Source organism: Pristis pectinata, chromosome 38 (assembly GCF_009764475.1).
Source record: "Pristis pectinata isolate sPriPec2 chromosome 38, sPriPec2.1.pri, whole genome shotgun sequence".
Lineage (NCBI taxonomy): Eukaryota > Metazoa > Chordata > Chondrichthyes > Rhinopristiformes > Pristidae > Pristis > Pristis pectinata.
Window position 1 is genome coordinate 9,825,465 of NC_067441.1, and position 24,898 is coordinate 9,850,362.

Consider the following 24,898-nt stretch of genomic DNA (forward strand, 5'->3'; position numbering starts at 1 on the left):
AGAGTTAGGACCTGTACTTATCTACACTATTCCCATTTAGTTGTATTTGGCCCATAGCCTTCCATGCCTTGGCAAATCAAATACATGTCCAGCTGCTGCTTAAACATTGTGAGAGTACCTGCCTGCACCACCCACTCGAGCAGTGTGTTCCACATGCCAACTAATCTCCTTCTAACTTTGGTATTCACTGCCTTTCAAATTCCCTGGTTAATCTCCTCCCTCCCATTTCTGGCTCTGTTTTGCTCGTTTCTGAATCTTTGCTCAGCCTCCCATCACCTTGCCAACCTGGTTTACCCCCAGAGCAGCCTGTACATCTGCCTGTGAGGACATTGGGCCTTGTCCTGTTGCCGTGGAAACAGCCAGGCCCGTTCCAGTCCCGCCTTTCTGAGAACCAGTTCCTAATAGCCCAGGAACCTGAAGCTCTCTCTCCTGCCCCATCTCCTCGCCCACATATTCACCAGCGCTGTTCTCCTATTTCCGCAGTGTGTGGTACTGGGAGTGAAGATTACTCTGCTTCCTAATCTCTTTTCTAATTCCTGAGAAACTACCTGCAGGACCTCATCTCTTTACCTAGTATTGACACCAGAATCTCTGGCCTCCTCTCAAAGTTTCTGCGACTGACCCTTGTACCAGGGAGGCACTGCACCGTCCTGGAATCACATCTTCAACTGTAGACCAACTCCTCCTCCAAGTGTAGGATTGCCTATATGTGTCACTCTCTTGACATTCCTCCCTCCCTGTACAACTCAGCCAGCCATGCTGTTATGGCTTTGGCTCTGAATTAACTGAATACTGAATGGAGAGCAAGGTGCTTTCAGAGGTCTCCTCAGCTACCTGCCCACACTTTTTTGTCTGTCTAGCAGTCATCCTTTCACTCTCAGACCACACTCTCTGGAGCTGCAGGGTGACCACCCCCTTGCTGTCTACATGCTGTCTACAAAACAACCAGCCTCACTGATGGACCGCAGCATCGTCAGCTTTTGCTCACATTAAGATAAGACAAGATATCTTTATTAGTCACATGCGCATCAAAACACACGGTGAAATACATCTTTTGCATAGGGTGTTGGAAGTGTCGCCACGCTTCCGGCGCCAACATAGCACACCCACTACTTCCTAACCTGTATGCCTTTGTGTGAGGAAACCCACGCAGACACTGGGAGAACGTACAAACTCCTTACAGACAGTGGCCGGAATTGAACCCGGGTCACTGGCACTATAACAGCGTCACGCTATAACTGCTACACTACCGTGGCATGGAGCTTTTCCTGCACCCGTGGTTGCCCGGGACACGGAAAGCATGCTGGAGTTCCCACATGGCAGAGGATATACACTGCACAGGTCTGGGGTGTCTGCTCACAAAGCAGAAACCAGAATTATTTCCTTTAATTAATCATTTAAATATAAAACTGCACCATTGCACTTGCATCGCCAAAGTCCCTTACTCCTCTAGACCACAGATACTGCATTCATTGGGCACTGTACACACTGCGTTTTAGCAGAACCCACGGTTTCTCAGGTACCACATATTCTGAGTCATCTGACAGTAACTTCAGTTAACCAGTTCTTGGTTACCTAGTTAACCTTGCAAGGTTACCTTGCACACATAGTTACCACTGGTGTGCAACTCCTCACTTTTTGCTTACCACTGGAAGTGAAAGCATATGGTTAAGAAACAAAAGCGTAATAGAATCTAACAGCAAAACCCAACAAATGAATATTTAGAATTAAGTCAATTATTTCTCACTAAAATCCACTCATCGTAGTCAATGCAAACTGCTGAAACACTGTGCCAAGCCACACTGTGCCTTAGCAGAGTCCAAATGCCAAGTGCATTCAGACCCTGTCCTCAGCAAATCACTGCTCTGCTGTTGGGCATCAGTCCACCAACAGAACGGACAGGGAGATGCACCTATTTCCAGCACCTCCAAGAATTCTGCAACTGGCCCACAGGCTTGGCAACCTAAGAAGTCCTGACAGCTGAGAGCTGGTGGTCAGCGTGATTTGGCCCTCCCAGCTGCAGCTTTCGGGAACATCTCTATCCAACTCCCCGGCTTCAGTTCCCAGCCTTGCACCAGCCACCTGAATCCAAGTGCACGTTCACCCTGAGTTAAGTGGCTAATTTCAAGCCAGAGTAGTTGAAATTATTCCACAGGAGGCAGAGGGCAGCTTCTGACATCCCGGTGCTAAACTGTGGAAATTTAAACCCATTCCAGGAAATCTGGGTGTAATCTAATAAGCAAACAATAGATGGATTTGAGGCCAAAAGCAGAACATGGAACATAGAACAGTACAACACAGGAACAGGCCCTTCGGCCCACAATGTCTGTGCCGACAATGATGCCAAATTAAACTAATCCCTTCAGCCTGCACGTGATCCATATCCCTCCATTCTCTGCATATTCATGTACCTATCTAAAAGCCTCTTAAATGCCACTATCGTATCTGCTTCCACCATCACCCCTGGCAGCACATTCTGGGCACCCACCACTCTCTTGCCTCACACATTGCCTTTAACCTTTCCCCCTCTCACCCTAAAGTTATGTCCTCTAGTATTTGACATTTCTACCCTGGGAAAAAGACTTTGACTGTCTACCCCATCTATACCTCTCATAATTTTATAAACTTCTATCAGGTCTTCTCTGAACCTCTGACATTTGAGAGAAAACAATCCAAGTTTGTCCAACCTCTCATTATAGCTCATACCCTCTAATCCGTGCAGCATCAAGGTAAATCACTTTGTACCTTTTCCAAAATCTCCACACCCTTCCTGTAATGGGGTAACCAGAACTGCACACAATTCTCCAAATGTGGCCTGACCAAAGTTTTATACATGACTTCCTGACTCTTATACTCAATGCCCCGACCGATGAAGGCGTGCCGTACGCCTTCTTTCCCATTCAATCTACTTGTGTTGCCACTTTCAGGGAGCTATGGGCTTGGACCCCAATCCCTCTGTTAAGGGTCCTGCCAAAGAACACAGGTTCAATGTAGTTGACAAAAAAACTGGAGAACTGATGAGAAGGGTTCTTTTGTTGTGATTGTTTTTTCAAAGTTTACCATTGAATGTGTTTCTCTTTCAGACAACACATTCACAACACTGCATAAAAATTCCTTCTGTTGCCTTGAGTCCTTTTGCCAATTACTTTGGAAGGATTCTCTGTTTATTGTCTCCTGTGCAATAGGAAGGAGTTCCTCACTTACTCGACAATAATTTCAAGAGCATCCATTAAATGTCCACATAACCTTCTTGGAGACCAATTCCTGCTTCTCTGATCTGCCCGTGTTACCACAGCCCCACTTAGAAGAAATGGCAAAAACGCTGCTCAAACTGGCTTGGTAAACTTTTCAAGGCGAGTGATTCATTGGTTGCAAAAATTAACACATTTCCTGACATACAGACTAATTTGCAAATTTGTACAAGCTGCTTAATAAGTCAGAACAAGCAAACACACATAGCTATCAAGCAGACAGCTCCATTTATCGCCAATGGAACAGTGTGGCTGTGTTCATTTACCAGACAATGGAAGAGGGAAAAGAAATCACAGTATATAATTAAATGTTTAGCACCTAAACAGGAAAATAAATTCCTGATTCTGTTCTTTCATTTTGCCTGCTAGCAAACATTCAATTCTTAAAAAAAAAGACATATGCAAAGGAAAAACAAAATGCCTGAGCAGCAGTGTTACATATAGGGCTCTCCCAGGAGAAATGAGCTGTAGTTGATTGCGTTCATGTTGCTGCACTGTGATCACAGAATCTATTTCCTCAAGTGGCTCATGGCGATACAATCACCTCATTAACTCCACCTAAAATGCTTGCAGAGTTAGCCATTATCATTAATTAGCGATGAACCACTTACTCAGTAATTTCTTCAGTAACAGTGTGCTCGACTTGAAGCCTGGAGTTGACCTCGATGAAAAAGTGCTTGCCATGCTTATCGATGAGAAATTCCACGGTGCCGGCATTTTCGTAGCCCACCTGGATATGGGGAAACAAAAAGAATGAATTTTACTGCAGTTACACACATGGGAGTTAATCTGCGCACCCTCACAAACCCAATGAAAACATCAAGATCCCTCCTCTCAGCCCAAGACCTGATCACAAATAACTTCTGCTCGCTGGCTGGTCCCTTTCAAATTTCCTGCGCATATATTCTATTTCCCTTGTGACCTCACCCAACCTAGGAATCCAACCTCCAACATTTCTCATTTCCCCCAATTCTTTTTTGCTTGTCCCCTGCTTCTTTTGCCCCACTGTTATTGGCTGTGCCTTCAACTGCCCAGGCCCAAAGGGAAGGAATTTTTATCCCAGGCATGTCTACCTCCCTGCCTTATTAGTCATTGAGAAATACAACACAGAAACAAGCCCTTTGAGTCTGCACTGACCATCAAGCACCCACTCTTAACACTAATCCTACCCTAACCCATTTATTTCTCCCCACATTCCCATCAACTCCCCCCAGATTCTACCCCTCACCTACACACTCACAGCAATTTACAGCGGCCAATTAACCTATCAACTCACACATTTTTGGGATGTAGGAGGAAACAGGAGAACCTGGGGGAAACCCACAGGGAGAATGTGCAAACTCCACATGCAGACAGCTCCAGAGGTTGAGATCGAACCCAGGTCGCCGGAGCTGTGAGGCAGTGGCTCTACTTGCTGTGTCAGTGCGTTGAAGATTAGTGTTTGACCTGCCTTTCAGCACCTTGTGTCTCTTGAGCTCCATCTCAACATTCATCATTGATGCTTTCATGAAACATCTTCAGACAGTTTGCCCAGTTGTTTTTTGCCAAATTTAAAACTACCATCAAAAAAAATCCATTGGGGAATCTGGAAGAAATCTCTTCAGCTAAAGAGTAGTAAGAGTGGTTCACTGTCACAGGGAGAGGCCGAGACAAATGGTATAGATACATTAAAGAGGAATCTGTACAAGCATAAATGGGAAAAGAGAAAATGGGGTTCCGCTGATAGATTTGGATGAGGAAGGATTGGAGGGTTGAGTAGTTGAGTAGCTGGAAGTTTGTCCACAGTTGCTTGCACTGAACCCTCACACATAGCAAAGCCTGTGCACTGCACTATCTCCCAAAAGAACTAAATTTCAAAAGTACTGTACAACACCCAGGCACTGCTGGTGCAAGCCACAGGATGCCTTTCTACACCCTGCATACAGCTTTGTTCAGTGCATCTTTCATCACTGACAGTTCAGAAGAGTTACAGAGACCTCTGCAGAGCTGGGACATATGAACGATGGCATTAAATGTGGATAACTGTAATCACATGAAGAGTCTGTCAACAGAAAATTGATGGGTCATTAGACTGTGGATTTTAATTGTATAATCTTTACAGGCTAATCAGATTAATTTTAAATTCCAGGAATTAAGAAGAAAAGCTTGCATTAATATAGTATTGTTCACAATCTCACAATATCCAGTACAGTACAGTTTGTGATGAAGTGGCATTCTAATCTGTACACTGCAATATACAGGAGAGGGACATAATAGAGTGGTGGAGTAACTCGACAAGAATTGTAAAAACAGAGCTCTAACAGGGATGCAAAAAAGAGATTAGCAAGTGGGTATAATTGGGTCACACACATGGGAAAGTTACAATGGGAAGAAGGAAATGGCAGAGATGCTAAATGAATATTTTATACCTGACCTTGCAGTTGGGAGAAACAAAGAACAGGCCAGAAATAGTAGGGAACCAAGCGTCTAGTGAAAGTGAGGAACAGAGGAATTAAAGTACTCACGAAGAAACTTTCACTTCCCTTTCAAGACATCCCAAAGTGCTCTAAATTTGGTTACTGCTGTAAAGTAGGAAAAATAGCACGCAGCAAGCTCCCAGGAACAGCAATGTGATAAGGACCGATTAGAAATGCTGAATGCAGGATAAATACTGGTGGTTCTCCAGTGACATCCATCCTGCTCTTTTATGAATTTGTGCCGTGGAATCTTGTGCTCCACTCGTGAGGGAAACGGGCCTCCATAAACAACACCTCTCACAGTGCAGAAGCCCTCAGTATTGCCCCAAGGAGTGTTGGCTTGGACTTTGTGCAAGCCCTGGAGTGCTCATAAAAGTGATTCCACTTAGCAATCGCTGACACAGCTAATTAGAGAACACAGAAAGAATAAAGGCAAGAATCCCTCAATTACCAAACTGTACATTATGAATAATAAAACTGTTAGAGAGAGGGAACAACCACGATGCACCTCAAGGCACTTATGACATGACCAGGATTATTTTCCATCTCACTGAACTATCTGATCCAATTTATTTCGCCCTACACTTTAACCTTATTTACACCGTGGAACCAGGGTGTTAGAATTGAATACTCGTTACAGTGAACGTCATGACCTTTAAATAACCAAGTGAAAATTAAGAGTTATATATTAAAGAACTTTGTTGAGAAGTACATGAGGAAAGATATTGCCTTCTACTGTACAGGGACCAATTCATCTCCTCAGAACATGGTGCAGAAGTGCTAGCCTTTATCACAGGATGCTGGAGGGTGGGGGATTGTGGGCAGGGTGTACAAGTAAACAGGAATCTTTCAGCCTCAAGTACCTCTGTCCGTCTCAGTGCCATTATCCTCAATACTCTCAGTCGTAGAAACACAGCACAGAAACAGGCCCTTCAGCCCACCATGTCCATGCCAACCATCCATTTACCAACACTTACTCTGTAGGTTTCTATGCCTTGGTGATTCAAGTGATAGATACTTCTTAATGTTGTGAGAGTCTCTGCCTTCTTCAGCCCCTCAGGCACTGCATTCTGGGTTCTAACCACCCTCTGGGCGAAAAACTTCTCAGATCCCCATCAAACCTCTTACCCCTTCCCCTAAACCAATGCCTTCTAGTTTTAGATGCCTCTGTCATAGGGAACATTTTCGTACAACCTATCCTATCTATCCTTCTCAGAATTTTATACACCTCTATCAGCCTCCTCCGATCCAAAGAAAACAAACCCAGCATCTCCAGGTAACTAAAACACTCCATCCCACGCAATATTCTCTGCACCTTCTCCAGTGCATTCTTACCCTACAATTTCAGTGCTGAGATTTTTAATGAACCCTCAAGCCTCCACACTTCTAGGTTGGGGGAAGAGTTCTAGATTTCCCTTCCCCTCTGACACTCCATCCATGCCCCAACCCCCCCAAGAACGGGTCTGCCTGTGATTTAAAGCTCATGCCCCCTTGTTCTGGACTGCCTCTCAAAGAACTGCCCTTCATCACCCAAAACACTTCGATCAGCCGCTTCTGCTTCTCAACATTCAAGGGAGTACAATCCTGCTATATCCAAGTTACAAGCCAAAGCTCTCTCTTAAATGCCTGTCCCAGACAACAGTTGAAGAAATGGACATTAAGTGAGGACAGGACTGAACTAACTGTGAAGGGAGAAACAGTTAACCCCTCAGATGCTCAGTATCTGCAGTATGTTCTTCTTTTGTTGCAGCTTTCCAACATCTGAGGATTTTTGTTTTCTGACTGTAGCTCCACAGTTGATCTGTCTGCCAATGGCCTCAGTGTACATACCCGGAGAACATTTTCAATGACTACACACACTCACATCTTAAAGGCTTTTTCTGAAGACAAGGTTGAGGGCAGCTGAGGACAGGATCGAGAGTGACAGCGAGTGGGCAGAGAACAAGACAGAGTGGTGAGGGTACCATCAAATGCCTTGCTCAAGGTGGAAGGCAAGGTGTGAACAGTGCCACCAAGAGTTAGAACAAGATGCGAATGACACCATGGACAGTGAAGAGGGATATCTAAGATTACAATGGGATCCAGATCAACTGGGAACGTGGGCCAAGGATTGGCAGATGGAATGTAACTTGGACAACCGTGAGGTGTTGCACTTTGATAGGTTCAGCCAGGGCAGGACATACTCAGTAAGTGGTAGGGCCCTGCAGAGTCAAAGTCAAAGTTGAGTTTATTGTCATACGCACAGGTGCAATGAAAAACTTACTTGCAGCAGCACCACAAGCACAGAGCATATAAGCAGCATTCACAAAAAAGACATAAATTAGAGATAAACTGTACACAATTTATACAAGAAAGAACACAATTAGAACAAAAGTTAATTTTAGTGCAAAGTGATCAAAGTGGTCATCGTGTCGCTAAACTGTAGTGATTACGGTTTTGCTGGTTGGTTCAAGAACTTAACGGTTGAAGGGAAGTAGCTGTTCCTGAACCTGGTGGTGTGGGGACTTCAGGCTTCTGTACCTCCTGCCCAATGGTAGCTGCAAGAAGATGGCATGGCCCAGATGGTGAGGATCTTTGTTGGTGGATGTTGCTTTCTTGAGGCAGTGCCTCCTATCAATACTATCGATGGTGGGGAGGGATGTGCCCATGATGTATTGGGCAGAGGCCACTACTCTCTGCAGTTTCTTATGTTCCTGTGCATTTGAACTTCCGTACCAGACCATGTCAGGATATTTTCAACAGTACATTGTAGAAGTTTGTTAAAGTGTTTGGTGACAAGCTGAAACTCCGTGACCTCCTATGAAAGTAAAGACACTGGTGCGTCTTCCTCGTGATTGCATCTATGTGCTGGGCCCAGGACGGGTCATATGCACCGTCTCTGATGCATGCATATGCACACACACAGACACAGAACAAAGAATCCTGGGGGTATAACAACATTTGGACAGGTACATGGATTGGAAACGTTTAGAGGGATATGAGCCAAACGTGGGCAAATGGAGCTAGTTCAGGTAGACAACTTGGTCAGCATGGACAAGTTGGGCTAAAGGGCCTGTTTCCATGCTGCATAACTCTGTAACTCTGTAAAAAGTGATACTGAGGATGGAGGTAAGGATAAAGAGCCAATGGTGATGAGGATGAGGATGAAGGACTCTGATACCTTACTCTTGTCCTCACCCCACAACCCCTCCCATGCTTAATGTTCACTGTTACATCTGATTCTGTTCATGAACCATCTCCACCTGAAGCCGGCCACGTTTCTCCACCATTTCTCTCCACTCTGTGTTGTTTCACATTTTAGATCTTGTTTTGTTTCTTTGGAGTACACTCCCACCCAGTGGCAAAAAAAGCACATCCTTGACACAGCACAACTGAATGCCAGAGTTTGCCTTCAGCTCCACACAGTGAAGAGAAGCAGAACTACATATTTTTGATTAAATGGGGCTTGTGGATGTCTAAAGCACCACTAATGGAGGGGGGATGTGATGGGCCTAAGAATCAGCTGGAACATTGCTGGGCTCTTATTAGCCTCTGGTAAAATGTAGGGGCATGTCCTCAGATCACAGCTTGTGATTGAAATCTGATAAAGTCCCTGTCATCATCTTTAAAACAGGCAAAATGCTGGCAGAGAGGAGGCTATCTGCTGCCTGGATCAGGGTGGCATGACCATCCTGGATTTCAAGAACTCATTCTGAGGAAGAATTTGCCTCAGTCATACTGTGATAGTGTCATACAGCATAGGAACAGGCCCTTCGACCCAATTCGTCCATGCTAAGTTGCCTAACTAAGCTAGTCTCATTTGCTTGTGTTTGACCCTTATCGCTCTAAACCTTTTCTATCCATTAACCTAGCTAAATGTCTTTTGAATCTTGTACAAATCTTTCTTTGACTCTCATGAGTCAATTATTTCTTCCTATATATGGAATAATAAACACCTTAGACTAAATAAAGTTCACCTTCAGAAGGTTAAAAAGAACGGAGGTTTAGCCTTACCTAATTTTAGATTTTATTACTGGGCAGTCAATATACGAAATCTTATGTTTTGGTTACATTACATTAATCAAGAGGCTGCTCCAGTATGGGTCTCTTCAGAAATTAATTCTGTTAAAAAATTTTCTATTATCTCTTTGTTAGGTTCTTCACTTCCAATATCATTAAATAAACTAACAGATAATTTAGCAGTTAAACATGTTTTGAGGATTTGGTTACAATTTAGAAAATATTTTGGTTTATTGAGTTTTTCTTTGTCCAGTCCCATTTTCTTTAATTACTTTTTTAAACCTTCTATGACTGATGTAGTTTTTAAAGAGTGGGACAAATTAGGTATTACTTGTTTTCAAGATGTGTTTGTTGGAGGAAACCTTTCTTCGTTTGAACAATTGTCTACCAAGTATAATTTACCAAAAACTCAATTTTTTTAGATATTTACAAATTAGAGATTTTCTTCGATCTCAATTACAATCTTTTCCTTTGAGTCCTGATAAGAATTTATTAGATGTAATTTTTAATTTGGAACCTTTCCAGGATGGCTCAATATCTAATATTTATGACAGATTACTAGGAATGAGTAAGGTGCCACTAGATAAAATTAAAAACGCTTGGGAACAAGATTTGCAGATGTCAGTTTCTGAGGAAACTTGGAATGAAATTTTCAAGTTGGTTAATACTTCGTCATTATGTGCTCGTCATTCTCTCCTTCAATTTAAAGTGGTCCATAGAGTTCACTTGTCTAAAGATGAATTATCCCATTTTTATTCTGACATATCTCCTTACTGTGACAAATGCAATAACAGAGTGGCTTCCTTAATTCACATGTTTTGGACGTGTCAGAGTCTTAAAAAAATATTGGACAGAGGTCTTTCATACTTTTTCTGTACTTTTCAAAATAAATTTTAAACTTAATCCTTTGCACTATTTGGGATTGTAGGAGAAAAAGATATATCTTTGAAGGCTTCTGATTTTTATTTCTCTTATAGCCAGGAGGGCTGTGATGCTTAAATGGAAGGAAGTTACTCCGCCTACTCATGCTCAATGGTTACGGGATGTTACGTCATACTTGAATCTAGAGAAGATTCGCTGGTCAGTTTTTGAACCTAACCTAGACTTTCAAACCCTGTGGGGACCTTTTTTGAATTATTTTCAAAATCTCTGATTTGGGGACTAAAATGTAGATATTGACTGACACGGTTACGTTTTTAAAAGTTTTCCCTTGTTGTTTTTTCCATTTAACAGCTTCGGGTTTTGGTAGTGGGAGTAGATTTTTTTTTAATAATAAAATATTTCAATTTTTTCTTCCTTTTTTAACTAACTACTATACGTGATTATTAATTTAGAGTATTGTAATCTAAGTATGATTTAATACAACATACTCAGTAGTATTTTTATTCTCTTTCTTGATGCATGTACTCTGTACTTTTTTTCATGATTCAATAGCAATATTGTAAAGAGGGAAATCTTGTACCCGCCTCTACCACTTCCTCTGGTAGCTCGTTCCATACACCCACCACCCTCTGTGTGAAGGTTACCCCTCAGGTCCCTTTTAAATCTTTCCCCTCTCTCTTAAACTTACGCCCTCTAGTTTTAGACTCCCCTACCCTGGGAAAATGACTGTGACCATTCACCTTATCTCTGCCTCTCATGATTTTATAAGCCTCTATAAGGTCACCCCTCAGGCTCCTACACTCCAGGGAAAACAGTCCCAGCCTGTCCAGTCTGTCCTGATAACTCAACCCCTCCAATCCCAGTAACATCATTTCTGCACCCTTTCCAGTTCAATGACATCCATAACAGTTCTGGTCCCATAGCTAGGTGACCAGAACTGCACACAATACTCCAAATGCAGTCTCACCAACAACTTGTACAGTTGTAATGTGACATCTTTAGTATTTAGTTACTCTCCATCAGGCTCCTTATTCATTGCCCATTCACCTGTTGCTCTGACAACACTATACCATTGGAGTCACACACAAGCCAATCCAAGTGGGGATGACAGGTTTCATTTCCTGAGTCTAAGTCTGTTCGATGTGGCAAGCATTATGGGATACCTTGAGGTTAGATATTACATAAAAATGCAATCTTTTTTTAAATGAGTATTCTTAAATTCAAATAAAATTCCACATAGAATTCAGTTTTGTGCTGTGATTAAATCTAAGTTACTTCAAGTCAATCAATTAGAGCCTTTTAAGCATAATCTTAATGAACAATTTAATAAGTGAACCTGCAGCAATCCTGCCTCGGATCGGGCCTGAGCTAATCCTCAGTGCAGCAGCCCTTTGGTATCAGCTGCTTGAGCAGCAGGTCACAGGCAGATAAAGGAGAAAATGTGTGGAGCTTTGCGATAAACTCAGGTTCCACCCTGAGGAAAATCCCAAACACCAATTACTTTTAAACCAGCTCAGAAAAAACATGTGCCATAACCTGGAAAAATAATTATCCCAAATATGAAGTTAGAAAAGATTCAGAAGACAGCATGGTAACAGGCCCTTCGGCCCACTGAGTCTGTTCTGACCATCAGCCACCATCTTATACTGATCCCAGTTTATTCCCACCACGTTCCTACCTACTCCGTCCCAGATTCCAGCATTCACCTAAACCCAGGGCATGGGATAGACGGTTTCAGTCCTGAGGAGAGACAGGATAGGTTGGGTTTGGTTTACTTGGAACAGAGGAGGCTCTGGGGGACCTGAGAGAGGTGTACAGAATTATGAGAGGCATAGATAGAACAGATTGTAAGAAACTTTTCCCCATTGCAGAGGTATTTAAGAACTCAGGGCATAGGTTTAAGGTGAGAATTAGAGGGGATCTGAGGAAGAATTTTTTCACCCAGAGCGGGGTTGGAATCTGGAACGCACTGCCTGAGGGGGTGGTGAAGGCAGAGACTCTCATAACATTTAAGAAGCATCTGGGAAAGCACTTGACTCACTAAGGAATGATAGGCTACAGATCAAGTGCTGGTGAAGGGGACTAGTACAGACGGGTACTTGATGGTCATCGTAGATTTGCTGGGCCAAAGGGCTTGTTCCTGTGCTGAATGACTCTACAACTACAACCTGTTTCTTGGTACCTTGTGAAGTAAATCAAACTGACGTTGGTGATGGTGGGGATCTCAGGACAAAGCCAAGATGGGGCATCCATTCAACACTTCTGGCTGAACATTGCTGAGATTGCTTCAAACTTGTCTTTGCATTCACTTGCTGGGCCCGACCATTGTTGAGGATGAGGGGGACATCCTCTTTGGTTAGTTGTTCAACTGTCCACATATTTCAACAATGGGTAAAAGTCAAAAAAACTAAAAAAGCTGGGAAAGTACAAACACAAAATGCCGGGAACACTCAGCAGGTCTGGCAATATCTGTGGAGGATACTGGCTAGGATCTTTGAGTCCTCGTTGTCCACGGGGATATTACTGGAGGATTGGAGGGTGGCGAATGTTGACCCCTTATTCAAAAAAGGTAGTAGGGATAGTCCAGGGAATTACAGACAAGTGAGCCTTATGTCTGTGGTGGGTAAGCTGTTAGAAAGGATTCTAAGGGATAGGATCTATGAGCATTTAGAGAATCATGGACTGATTAGGGACAGCCAGCATGACTTCGTGAAGGGAAGATCTTGCCTCACAAGCCTGATAGGGTTCTTTGAAGAGGTGACCAGGAAGATTGATGAGGGTAGTGCAGTAGATGTGGCCTACATGGATTTTAGTAAGGCATTTGACAAGGTTCCGCATGATAGGCTTCTTCAGAAGGTCAGAGGGTATGGGATCCAGGGATGCTTGGCCGTGTGGATTCAGAATTGGCTTGCCTGTAGAAAGCAGAGGGTTGTGGTGGAGGGAGTTCATTCAGATTGGAGGTCTGTGACTAGTGGTGTCCCACAGGGATCAGTTCTGGGACCTCTACTTTTTGTGATATTTATTAATGACTTAGATGAGGGGGTGGAAGGGTGGGTTAGCAAGTTTGCAGATGACACAAAGATCGGTGATGTTGTGGATAGTGTGGAGGGCTGTCGAAGCTTACAGAGGGATATTGATAGGATGAAGAGCTGGGCTGACAAGTGGCAGATGGAGTTCAATCCAGAGAAATGTGAGGTGGTACACTTTGGAAGGACAAACTCCAAGGCAGAGTACAAGGTAAACAGCAGGATTCTGGGCAGTGTGGAGGAGCAGAGGGATCTGGGGGTTTATATCCACAGATCACTGAAAGTTGCCTCACAGGTGGATAGGGTCGTTAAGAAAGCTTATGGGATGTTAGCTTTCATAAGTCAGGGGATCGAGTTTAAGAGCCGCGAAGTAATGATGCAGCTTTACAAAACTCTGGTTAGACTACACTTAGAGTACTGTGTCCAGTTCTGGTCGCCTCATTATAGGAAGGATGTGGAGGCATTGGAAAGGGTGCAGAGGAGATTTACCAGGATGCTGCCTGGATTAGAGAGTATGGATTATGAGGAGAGACTAAAGGAGCTGGGGCTTTACTCAGAGAAGGAGGATGAGGGGAGACATGATATTAAGAGGAATAGATAGAGTGGACAGCCATCACCTCTTTCCCAGGGCACCAATGCTCAATACGAGAGGGCATGGCTTTAATGTAATGGGTGGGAAGTTCAAGGGAGATGTCAGAGGGAGGTTTTTCACCCAGAGAGTGGTTGGTGCATGGAATGCACTGCCTGGGGTGGTGGTGGAGGCTGATGTGTTGGTCAAGTTCAAGAGATTGTTAGATAAGCATATGGAGGAATTTAAGATAGAGGGATATGTGGGAGGAAGGGGTTAGATAGTCTTAGGTGAGGTTTGAAGGTCGGCACAACATGGTGGGCCGAAGGGCCTGTATTGTGCTGTATTGTTCTATGGTTCTATGGAGAGGGAAACAGAGCTAACATTTCAGCTTGAAGACTTCTTATCAACACTGAGGAAGAGCCTATGATCTATAACATTAATAACGCAGATCTATTTTGGAAGCAAAGAGATTATTGCAACTGCTTTTTTTAATTCTTTGGTGTTGCTGCAAGTTCCTCACAGCTAAAATAACTCAAGTCTTCAGTGGACAGCTGTAGAGAACTTTAACTGAAAGTTTCTGAGGTAGTTCTGTTTAGTGAGGACAGCACAGTGGCACTGCTGGAAGAGCTTGGGTTCAATCCTGACTTCTGGTGCTGTCTGTGTGGAGTTTGCATGTTACAGTCATAGAATTGTACATCATGGAAGAAGGCCATTTGGCCCAACTCGTCCACTCCAACCACTGGGCACCCAATCATAGTAATCCCATCTCCCCGTACTTGGTCTTCTATGCCTGGGCGAGTCAAGTGCTCATCTAGATACATCTTAAACGCAAAGTTTTTCTGTGTTAAATTTGGAAAGAACGTGACAATAAATGATACCCATTTACAAATTCAGAAAACATGGCAGGGAAGTGGTTGGAGTTTTTTGAGACACAGGAGACTGCAGATGCAGGAATCTGGAACAACAAACTATCTGCTGGAGGAACTCAGTGGGTCAGGGATGGTCAATGTTTCAAGTCAAGATGGTGCATCAGGAGTTTTCTGAAAGGTGCATCAGGTTACGAGGAATGGCTAAAGATATGAAAGAGTGAACATTTTTCAGGCAAAGTCTTGGTGAAGAATGAACAACAGGGACAGTGTTCTCTCTGTGACACCATGGGTTTCCCCTGGGTGCACCCCCAACTTACTGGTTGATCTGGTGGTGACAATAAAAAACTCAGTAATAAATATCCCTGGAAAGTATCCACACAATTTATCTCCTACGTCCCAATCAACTTCCAATTCAACAAAAGACTACAGATGCTGGAATCCAGATAAAAAACACGATGATGCTGGAGGAACTCAGCTTCCCCCCAACTGTGGTCAAGAGTGCTCACACCCGTATCTCTGCATTTCCCGCACCTCCGCTCTCACCTCCACACCTCCCAGACCCAAGGGGGATAGGGTCCCCCTTGTCCTCACATTTCATCCCACCAGCCTACGTATCCAACACATCAGTCTACGCCAATTCCGCCATCTCCAACGGGACCCCACCACTAAGCATATCTTCCCGTCCCCACCCCTTTCTGCCTTTCACAGGGACCGCGCTCTCCATGACTCCCTAGTTCACTATTACCCCCCCCCCACCCATCCTGCTCCCACCCCGGGAACTTTCCACTGCCCCCGCCATAGGTGCAACACCTACCCCTACACCACCTCCATCCAGGGACCAAACAGTCCTTTCAGGTGAGACAGAGATCCACCTGCACCTCCGTTAATATCATCGACTGCATTCGGTGCTCCAAGTGTGGCCTCCTCTACATTCGTGAGAACAAACGCAGACTATGTGACCATTTCGCAGAATGTCTGCGCTCTGTCCGTAACCACAATCTGCATCTCCCCATTACCAGTCACTTCAACTCCCCCTCCCACACCATCACTGATATGTCAGCCCTCGGCCTCCTCCACTGCCAGGAGAATTCCAAGCGCAAACTGCAGGAACAGCACCTCATTTTCTGCCTTGGATCCTCGCAGCCTAACGGCATGAACATTGAATTCTCCCACTTTAGGTAACCCCCACCATGCTTCTTCTCTTCTTCCCTTTCCGAGCCTCTTTTTTTCTACCTTTTTCTCCTTTCTCTCCTTACCTCTGACCCATCCCCCGGTGAACCTGCTCTCCCCTCCTCCCCCGCACCTGCCCATCACTATCGCTTACCTGCATCTACCTATCACCACCTTGTGCCCACCCCACCTCCCCTCTTTTGTCCACTGTTTTGTCCCCTCTTTTGTCCACTATCACTGCTCTGCTTTTCCCTCCTATACATTGGGCTTCCCCTTCCCCTTTTCCTGAAGAAGTGTCCTGACCCGAAACGTTGACTGTCTTTCTCCACGGATGCTGCCTGGCCTGCTGAGTTCCTCCAGCATCATCTTGTTTTTCATCAAGTCAAAAGGATACCTTTAATTCCATGAGCATTCATATTTGCTAACAATCCCTTGTGAGGACCTTCATCAAGTGTGCAAAGAGACCCATCACCAGCTTCAGCAACAAGACTCGGACAGTCAAACCTTGCTTGCCTTCCGACTACAGATGATGAAAAAAGACATCTAAATTCAGCTGAGTACAACTGCCCCAATCAGAAGACTGTGCACATGACCCAGCTGAGAGTGCTGGCACTGGAATAGAGAGATCTTTAGGCAAATCGAGAGAGTTATGGAACCAGGATAATGCAAGCTCAAGAGGACGAATGTTCTTATGCCCAAGTGATTTATAGTTTCTTAATCGCTGTTGTACGAATTGTGTTGAGCAACTTATTAATGCCATCATCCTATTTTAGCCACTATGGAATGATGTAGTTTACAATCTGAACCAGATTTTGACTCACTCAGTATTGTTAGAATATAAAGAAAGTTTGTCTGCAGCTTTTCAAAGCTCTGCTTATGGTATATCTGACATACTGTGCACCTTAACAAGGATCTACTGGCTTTGGAAGGCGTGCAGTACAGATTATCCAGAAAATTACTGTGGCTCCGGGGATTAGATTAGGAGAAAACATTACATCATTGAGGCTCATATTGTCTGCAGTACAGAAGCCTAAGGGGGATTTTCAGAATATGACAAGAATTGATGGGAGAATGCTTTTCCTGCTGCTAGGTAAATCTGGGATAAGGCAACAAAACAAAATCAGAGCCAGGCCTTTCAGGAGAGAAACTCGGAAACACACACAGTTGATAGAAAAGTGGAAAGCTTTCCCAGAAAAGTAGAAGCTAACTAACTCAATTCATAGTTTTAATTTTGAGATGGAAAGGTATTTGCAAGCCAGGACTTTAATGGGCAGGTAAATGAATTTAAGCCATGATCTCTGAGTCACAGAACAAGGAATGTAGTCAGCACAGTGATCTGGCTCAAACCCAACGCCGTGGGCAGTGGTGGGAGAGAGGCAGCATTGTGATTACTCTGCAGCTATTCCATTGTGAGGTTGCAATGGGTGCAGAACCATGAGGGTGTTGCAGTGAGAGTAGTGTTGTGAAGGTGGGGAGCCAGGACGGTGTAGGTGAGTGCTGGGGGAGGTGTGGGGCAGTGGGTAACATGTGGGTTCAGTGGAGGGTGGAAGGTAGTGAGGGGTGCTGGAGCAGTTTGGGAGGCGTCTATGTGCAGGGGCAGTAGGAGTGTGGAACAGCAAAAGCATGGGATTGCAGTGGTGAGTGGAAATAGGGGACTGGCAGCTGCAGGGTGTAGGCCAGTGAGGGGTCAGTGGGTGGGAGTTGTGGATGAGGCTGCAAAGCAGTGAGGTGGCGGGGCGAGGTCGGGCAGTCGAGGGACGTTGTCGGGCAGGATGAGTGAGCAGGGAAGTGTGGGAAAGGCAGGTAGATAATATGGTTAGCAAGGCACATGGGACACTGGCCTTCATTAGACGGGGCATTGAATACAAGAGCAGGGAGGTTACTTTATAAAATGTTGGGCAAACCTCAACTGGAGTACTGCATGCAGTTCTGGTCACCACACTGTAGGAAGGATGTGATAGTGCTGGAGAGGGTGCAGAGGAGATTCACCAGGATGTGCCTGAGGTGGAGAGACTGGAGAAGCTGGAGTGGAGGAGATTAAGAGGGGACGTGATTGAGGCATGTAAGATTATGAAGGGTCGACTGCAAGAAACATAGAACATACATAGAAGACAGAACAGTACAGCACAGGAACAGGCCCTGCGGCCCACCATGTCTGCAGCTAACACGATGCTGAATTAAATCTCTTCTGCCTGCACATGATCCATGTCCCTCCATTCCCTGCATATTCATATGTCTATCGAACAGCCTCTATTGTATCTGCTTCCACAACCACCCCTGGCAGCCCGTTCCAGGCACCCACCACTCTGTGTGGAAAAAAACTTCCCATACACATTTCCTTTGACCTTTCCTCCTCTCACCGTAAATGCATGCCCTCTGGTATTTGGCATTTCTACCTTGAGAAAAAAAATATTGGCTGTCTACCCTATCTATGCCTCTTTTATAAACTTCTATCAGATCTCCCCTCAGCCTCCGATGCTACAAGTTTGTCCAACAACTCAAGATTGTCCTTATAGCTCGTACCCTCTAATCCAGGCAGCATCCTGGTAAACTTCTGCACCCTCTCTTCAAAGCCTTCACATCCTTCCTGTAATGGGGCAACCGGAATTGCACACAATGCTCCAAGTGCAGCCTAACCAATGTTTTATACAGTTGCAACATGACTTCCTTATACTCAGTGCCCTGACCACTGAAGACAAGACTGATATGCCTTCTTTACCACCCTATCTACTTGCGTGGCCACTTTCAGGGACCTATGAACTTACACCACAAGATACCTCTGTACACCCTGTCATTAAGTCTACTTTCCCCTTACATTTGACCTCCCAAAGTGCAACACCTCGCATTTGCTCGGATTAAACTCCATCTGCCATTTCTCCGCCCATACCTGTAACTGATCTCCAGTACATCCTGCTATATCCTTTGACAGCCCTCTATACTGTCTATACTAGCCTATAATTTCCTGGATTATCCACATTTCTCCTCTTGAACAAAGGAACAACACTGGCTACACTCCAGTCCTCCAGGACCTCGCCAGTTGCTAGTGAGGATACAAAGATCTTTGTCAAGGCCCCAGCCATCGCCTCTCTTGCCTCTTTCAATTAATTAGGATATTATGCAATAAGACCCCAGGGACTTATCCACCTTAATGTTCTTCAAAAGACTCAGCAACACCTCCTCCTTGATCTCACAATGCCTGTTAGCATGCCCCACACTGATCCTTCTCCCTGGTGAACACCAATGCAAAGTACTAATTTAGTACCTCCCCCACATCCTCTGACTCCAAGCATAAATTCCCTCCTTTATCCTTGAGTGATCCTACCCTCTTCCTAGTTATCCTCTTGCTCTTGATCTATGTATAGAATGCCTTGGGATTCTTTTTAATCCCACTTGCCAAGGATATTTCGTGACCCCATTTGGCCTTCCTTATCCCGTGCCAGAGCATTTTCCTGCTATCTTTATATTCCTCAAGGGCCAAGTCTAATTTTAGCTTTCTAAACCTTACAGATGCTTTCTTTTTCTTCTTGACTAAATTCACCACCTCTCTCATCATCCAAGGTTCCCTTACCTTGCCATCCCTGTCCCTCCTCCTTACTGGGACATGAGCTCTGATCAGTTGATCCTAAAACACCCGCCACGTGTCTGAAGTGGCAATGCCCGATAACAGCTGCTCCCGATTAACTCCCTCCCCCCCTAGCTCCTGTCTAATAACGTCGTAATCTGCCCTCCCCCAGCTCACCACTTTCCCGCAAGGTCCAGACGTATCCTTATTAACTACCTTAAAAGGAGTTGTCATCATTGTTCCCAAAATGCTCTCCCACTGAAAGGCCAGTCGTCTGGCCAGGCTCATTTCCCAAAACAAGGTCCAGTATTGTCCTTCCTCTTGTTGGACTATCCACATACTGTTTCAAGAAACCCTCTTGAATGCACTGAAGAAGATCTGCCCCTTTTAAGCTTCTTGCACTATGGAAATCCCAGTCAGAGATGAATAAAACTAGAGGACATGAATTCAGGGTAAGGGTAAGAAGGGATATGAGGGGGAGCTTCTTCACCCAGAGAGCGGTGAGGACCTGGAACACACTGCCTGAGGGAGTGGTGGAAGCAGAGTCGCTGACAGCGTTTAAGTCTGTCGATGAACACTTGAAGTGCCTCGGCAATAGAAGGCAACAGGCCGTGTTGGAAGATGGGATTAATACAAAGGGATGCCCACTGGTCAGCATGGACACGCTGTTTCCATGCTCTGACTCAGTGAAAGTGAGCTGTGCCTGTCAGTCCTATTTGTGACCAGGCTCTCTGTGGCTCAGAATGCACACTGCTGGATCGACACTCACCCATGTCACTGCAGGCCTGATTAACATTGGCTGAAACAAACTGCATCAAAGTGGATTAGTACAAATGTTTTCTCTACAAACTAAGTCATTCAGAGCAGCAGCTAATTTAAATCAAACAGCAGCTTTGAATTAATTCACACAGATTATGGAGTAAACCCAGTCTGCTGACACACTGTGAGGAGCTGTACTCAGTGACCTTGAAATAATAAGGGAACATATCTAACCAATCATATTTTGCCATTGCACATTCAGGAATGTCAATGATTTCACTTTGGTCCCATTTCCACTTTCTTCCACTCCCCCTGACAACTGTCTGAAACTGAACAAGACTTGGTGTTGCTTATGACCAACATGTTGGGTTTTGGAACTCAATCCAAGTGTCGCTAAGAATGGCTGGTCCCATCTCCATGAAATAGTCAGATTCTATCCCTGCCTCAACTCGTACTGTTGGCACATTCAACCATGCCTTTATCTCTGTGATTTGTTTAACACAATACCTTCTGGACAAGCTTCCCTCGTTCTACTCTCTGTAGACTGAAGACCATCTGTGTTCCTAACTAGCTCCAAGTCTTGCTCATACTTTATCGCCTCCATTCACTGAGCCTCACTGGTTACCGGCTAAGCAGCAGCTTGACCTTTAAATTCTCACACTTGTTTTCAAGTCCCTCATTACTTGGTCCTCTCCCATTCTCTGTAACCGCACACCCCCACAGCTCTGAGATAGCTGCACTTCTCACGGTCTTGTTCACCCTGCGTTTAGTTGCCCCATCATTCCCATCCTAAAACTGTCCCTCTTGTTGCCTCCCTTTCTGCCTTGAAACAGCTGCTTAAGATCCATTCATGTTTTTGGTCAAATGCCCCATTGTGTCCTTCTGTGGGTCAGTGCCAACAAATTTTATTTGTTTACACTCCTGTGAACCGACTTGTTTACTATATAAAGGAGCTACATAATGGAAGCTACTGTTGTAAAAATGACCAACACAAACATGAAGGGACATAATTTTAAGGTGATTGAAGGAAGGTATAAGGGGGATGTCAAGGGTAACTTTTTTACACAGAGAGTGGTGGGTGCGTGGAACGCACTGCCTGCAGAGGTTGTGGGGGTAGATACATTAGGGACATTTAAGGGACTCTTAGATAGACACATGAATGACAGAAAAATAGGGGCTATGTGGGAGGGAAGGGTTAGATAGATCTTAGAGCAGGATAAAATATCGGCACAACATTGTGGGCCGAAGGGTCTGTACTGTGCTGTAGTGTTCTATGTCCTACATAGAGCTAGAGGCATAGAGTTACACAGCGCGGAAACAAGCCCTTCAGTCGAACTTGTCTGTGCTAAAGAAATAGCCTAACTCAGATAGTCCCATCTGCCTGTGTTTGGCCCATGTCCCTCCAAACCTTTCCTATCCCTATACTTGTCCAAATGTCTCTTAAATATTGTAACTGTACCTGCCTCTACCACTTCCTCTGGCAGCTCATTCCACGTACCCACCTCTGTGTGAAAAAGTTGCCCCTCAGGTCCCTTTTAAATCTTTCCCTTCTCACTTTCAAACTTTGCCTTCTGGTTTTGGACTCCCCTACTCTGGCAAAATGACTGACCATTCACCTTATCTCTGCCCCTCACGATTTCACAGACCTCTTTAAGGTCACCCCTCAGCCTCCTACGCTCCAGGGAAAAAAATCTTAGCCTATCCAGCCACTCCTTACAACCCTTACAACCTCCAGTCCCAGTAACATATTCGTAATCTTTCTTGCACCCTCTCCAGTTTAGTGACATCCTTCCTATAGCAAAGCGAACAGAAGTGCATGCAGTACTTCAAATGTGACCTTACCAGTGCCTTGTCCAGTGGTAACATCACATTCCGACTCTTGTACTCAATATTCTGACCGATGAAGACCAGCATGCCAAATGCCTTCTTCACCATCCCGTCTACCTGTGTTGTCACTTTCAAGTAATTATGTACCTCTACCCTCTGTACTACAACATCCCCCAGGGCCCTGCCGTTCGCTGTGCAAGTCCTGCTCTGGTTCATGTTACCAAAATGCAGAACACCTCACATTTTTTGAAATTAAATCACCTGCCATTCCTCAGCCCACTGGCCCAGTTGAACAAGATCCCATTGTAATCTTAGATAACATGTTCTAACACACTATTCCATTGATCGTACGACAATCTACAGACAAAAAGACAGTGCTGTAGGAAGAGCTGCCCCACAGCTCCAGCACCCTGGAATCAATCCTGACCTCCGGCGCTGTCTGTGTGGAGTTTACATGTTCTCCCTGTGACAGTCTGGGTTTCCCTTGGGTGTTCCAGTTTCTTCCCACATCCCAAAGACATCTGGGTTGGTAGATTAATTATCTGCTGTAAACTGCACCCACAGGGGTAGTCGATGGGAATGTGGAGAGAATGAAATGGGTTCGTGTCGGATTAGTGAAAAATGGATGGTTGATCTACGTGACTGAAGGGCCTGTTTCTGTGCTGTATTGCTCAAGGACTCCAGGAAAGGATATTCAGCTGAAATGTAGCTCAGGCTGAAATATGATGCCACAAATGAGAATTGCTACTCTGCCTGAACAAGGGGTGTAATGGTGAGATGGAGTTGCTGGTGGCTAGACTGTGCCGGCCACAGTTGCTGGTCCCAAGGGGAATCACTGATGTTTACCTGCTCACAGGTAAGTCCTGAACTTACAGCAGACCTTAAACTTGCTGGGTTTGCCCAACGTTACTGCACCTTGCATCAGCCAGATGTGACACAGCACCAGAATCCTGGCTGGGGATCCTGAACGGGAAATACTGATCCACAGATTTGGAAGAAAAAAAGTGTATACATTTTCCTTATTCATTTTACTTACTTTTAATATCTTTAATTATATTTTTGAATCAATTAAAAATGTAATTTTATTTTAGTTATTCAAAGAATGTGAATGGCTTTTGAATGAGACATTTAAAAATTCTTACAAGTCTTGACAGGTTTGACAGGAGGCGAGGCTTTGACTGAGCCTCGCCTTCTGCCACGGGCCATCGGGATGTTCAGGGGAAGAGCCTTAGCAGTTGCCACCGGAGACCTACTTGCCAGCTCATTACGCCTCACCAGGTGCCTCCCTGCTGCGAAGCATCAGCTTCCACTGAAACCATGCAAACCCCAGTTGGGCCTCAGGCTCAAAGCTTTCAGTGCAACTAAATGGAGACTGCATAATTCCGGAAGCAAAAATATATCTTGGTGCTTACCAATAATTAAACTTGTGCACCAAATGCTCACTGGACAGAGTCATAACATTGAAGAGAACAAGATAGAACAGTACAGCACAAGAACAGGCCCTTCAGACCATCTTGTCTGGACTGTCCATGATGCTATTCATAATCCCATCTGCCTGCACATGGTGTGTATCCCTCCATTCCCTGCTTGTTTATGTGCCTGTCTAAATGCTTCTTCAACATTGCTATCGCATCTGCTTCTACGACCTCCCTGGCAGAACCTTCCAGGCACCTACCACCCTGTGAAGAAAAAAACTTGCCTTGTAAATCTCCTTTAAACTTTCCCCCTCTCACCTTAAAGCTACGTCGTCTCGTATTTGACATTTCCACACTGAGGAAACAATATTCTTACACTCTCTATGCCTCTCAAAATTTTATATACTTCCATCAAGTCTCCAACACTCCAGCGAAAATAATCCAAGTTTCTCTAATGCCTCCTTATAGCTGATACTTTCCAATCCAGGCAACATCCTGGTGAACTACTTCTGCATCCTCTGCAAAGGCCTCACATCCTTCCTGTAATGGAGTGACCAGAACTGCACACAATACTCCAAATGTGACCAAAGTTTTATACAGCTGCAACATGACTTCCCAACTTCTATACTCAACCTACATATCCACTTGTGTTGCCACTTTCAGAGATGTATGGACTTGCACCCCAAGATCCCTCTGTACATCAATGCTCCTAAAGTTCCTGCCATTTACTGTATACTTTGCTCTTGCATTTGACCTCCCAAAGTGCAACACCTCACACTTGTCCGGATTAAACTCTACCTGCCATTTCTCCACCCAAATTCCCAACCGGTCTATATCCTGCAGAATCTTTTGACAACCTTCTTCACTATCCACATGTCCACCCATTTTTGTATTGTCCGCAAACTACTATAAGCCTGCCTACATTTTTGTCCAAATCATTTGTATATATTACAAACTACAGAGGTCCCAGCACTGATCCTTGTAGAAAAGCACAAGTCACAGACCACCAGTCAAACACCCTCTCTCTTCTGTGACCAAGCCAATTTTAAATGCAGTCTACCAACTCACTGTGGATCGCATGTGACTTAATCTTCTGGATCAAGCTACCATG

General features: G+C 44.6%; 1 protein-coding gene across 5 annotated transcripts in view; it reads right to left on the reverse strand.

Moving 5' to 3' along the window:
• Positions 1–24,898, reverse strand: part of LOC127587059 (pyruvate carboxylase, mitochondrial) — an 859,607-nt gene that overhangs the window by 717,654 nt on the left and 117,055 nt on the right. For all 5 annotated transcript variants that reach the window (XM_052045231.1, XM_052045229.1, XM_052045232.1 and 2 more), the window contains one exon: positions 3,863–3,981. In XM_052045231.1, the coding sequence (XP_051901191.1) occupies positions 3,863–3,981 (119 nt within the window). The remainder of the gene's footprint in view (positions 1–3,862; positions 3,982–24,898) is intronic.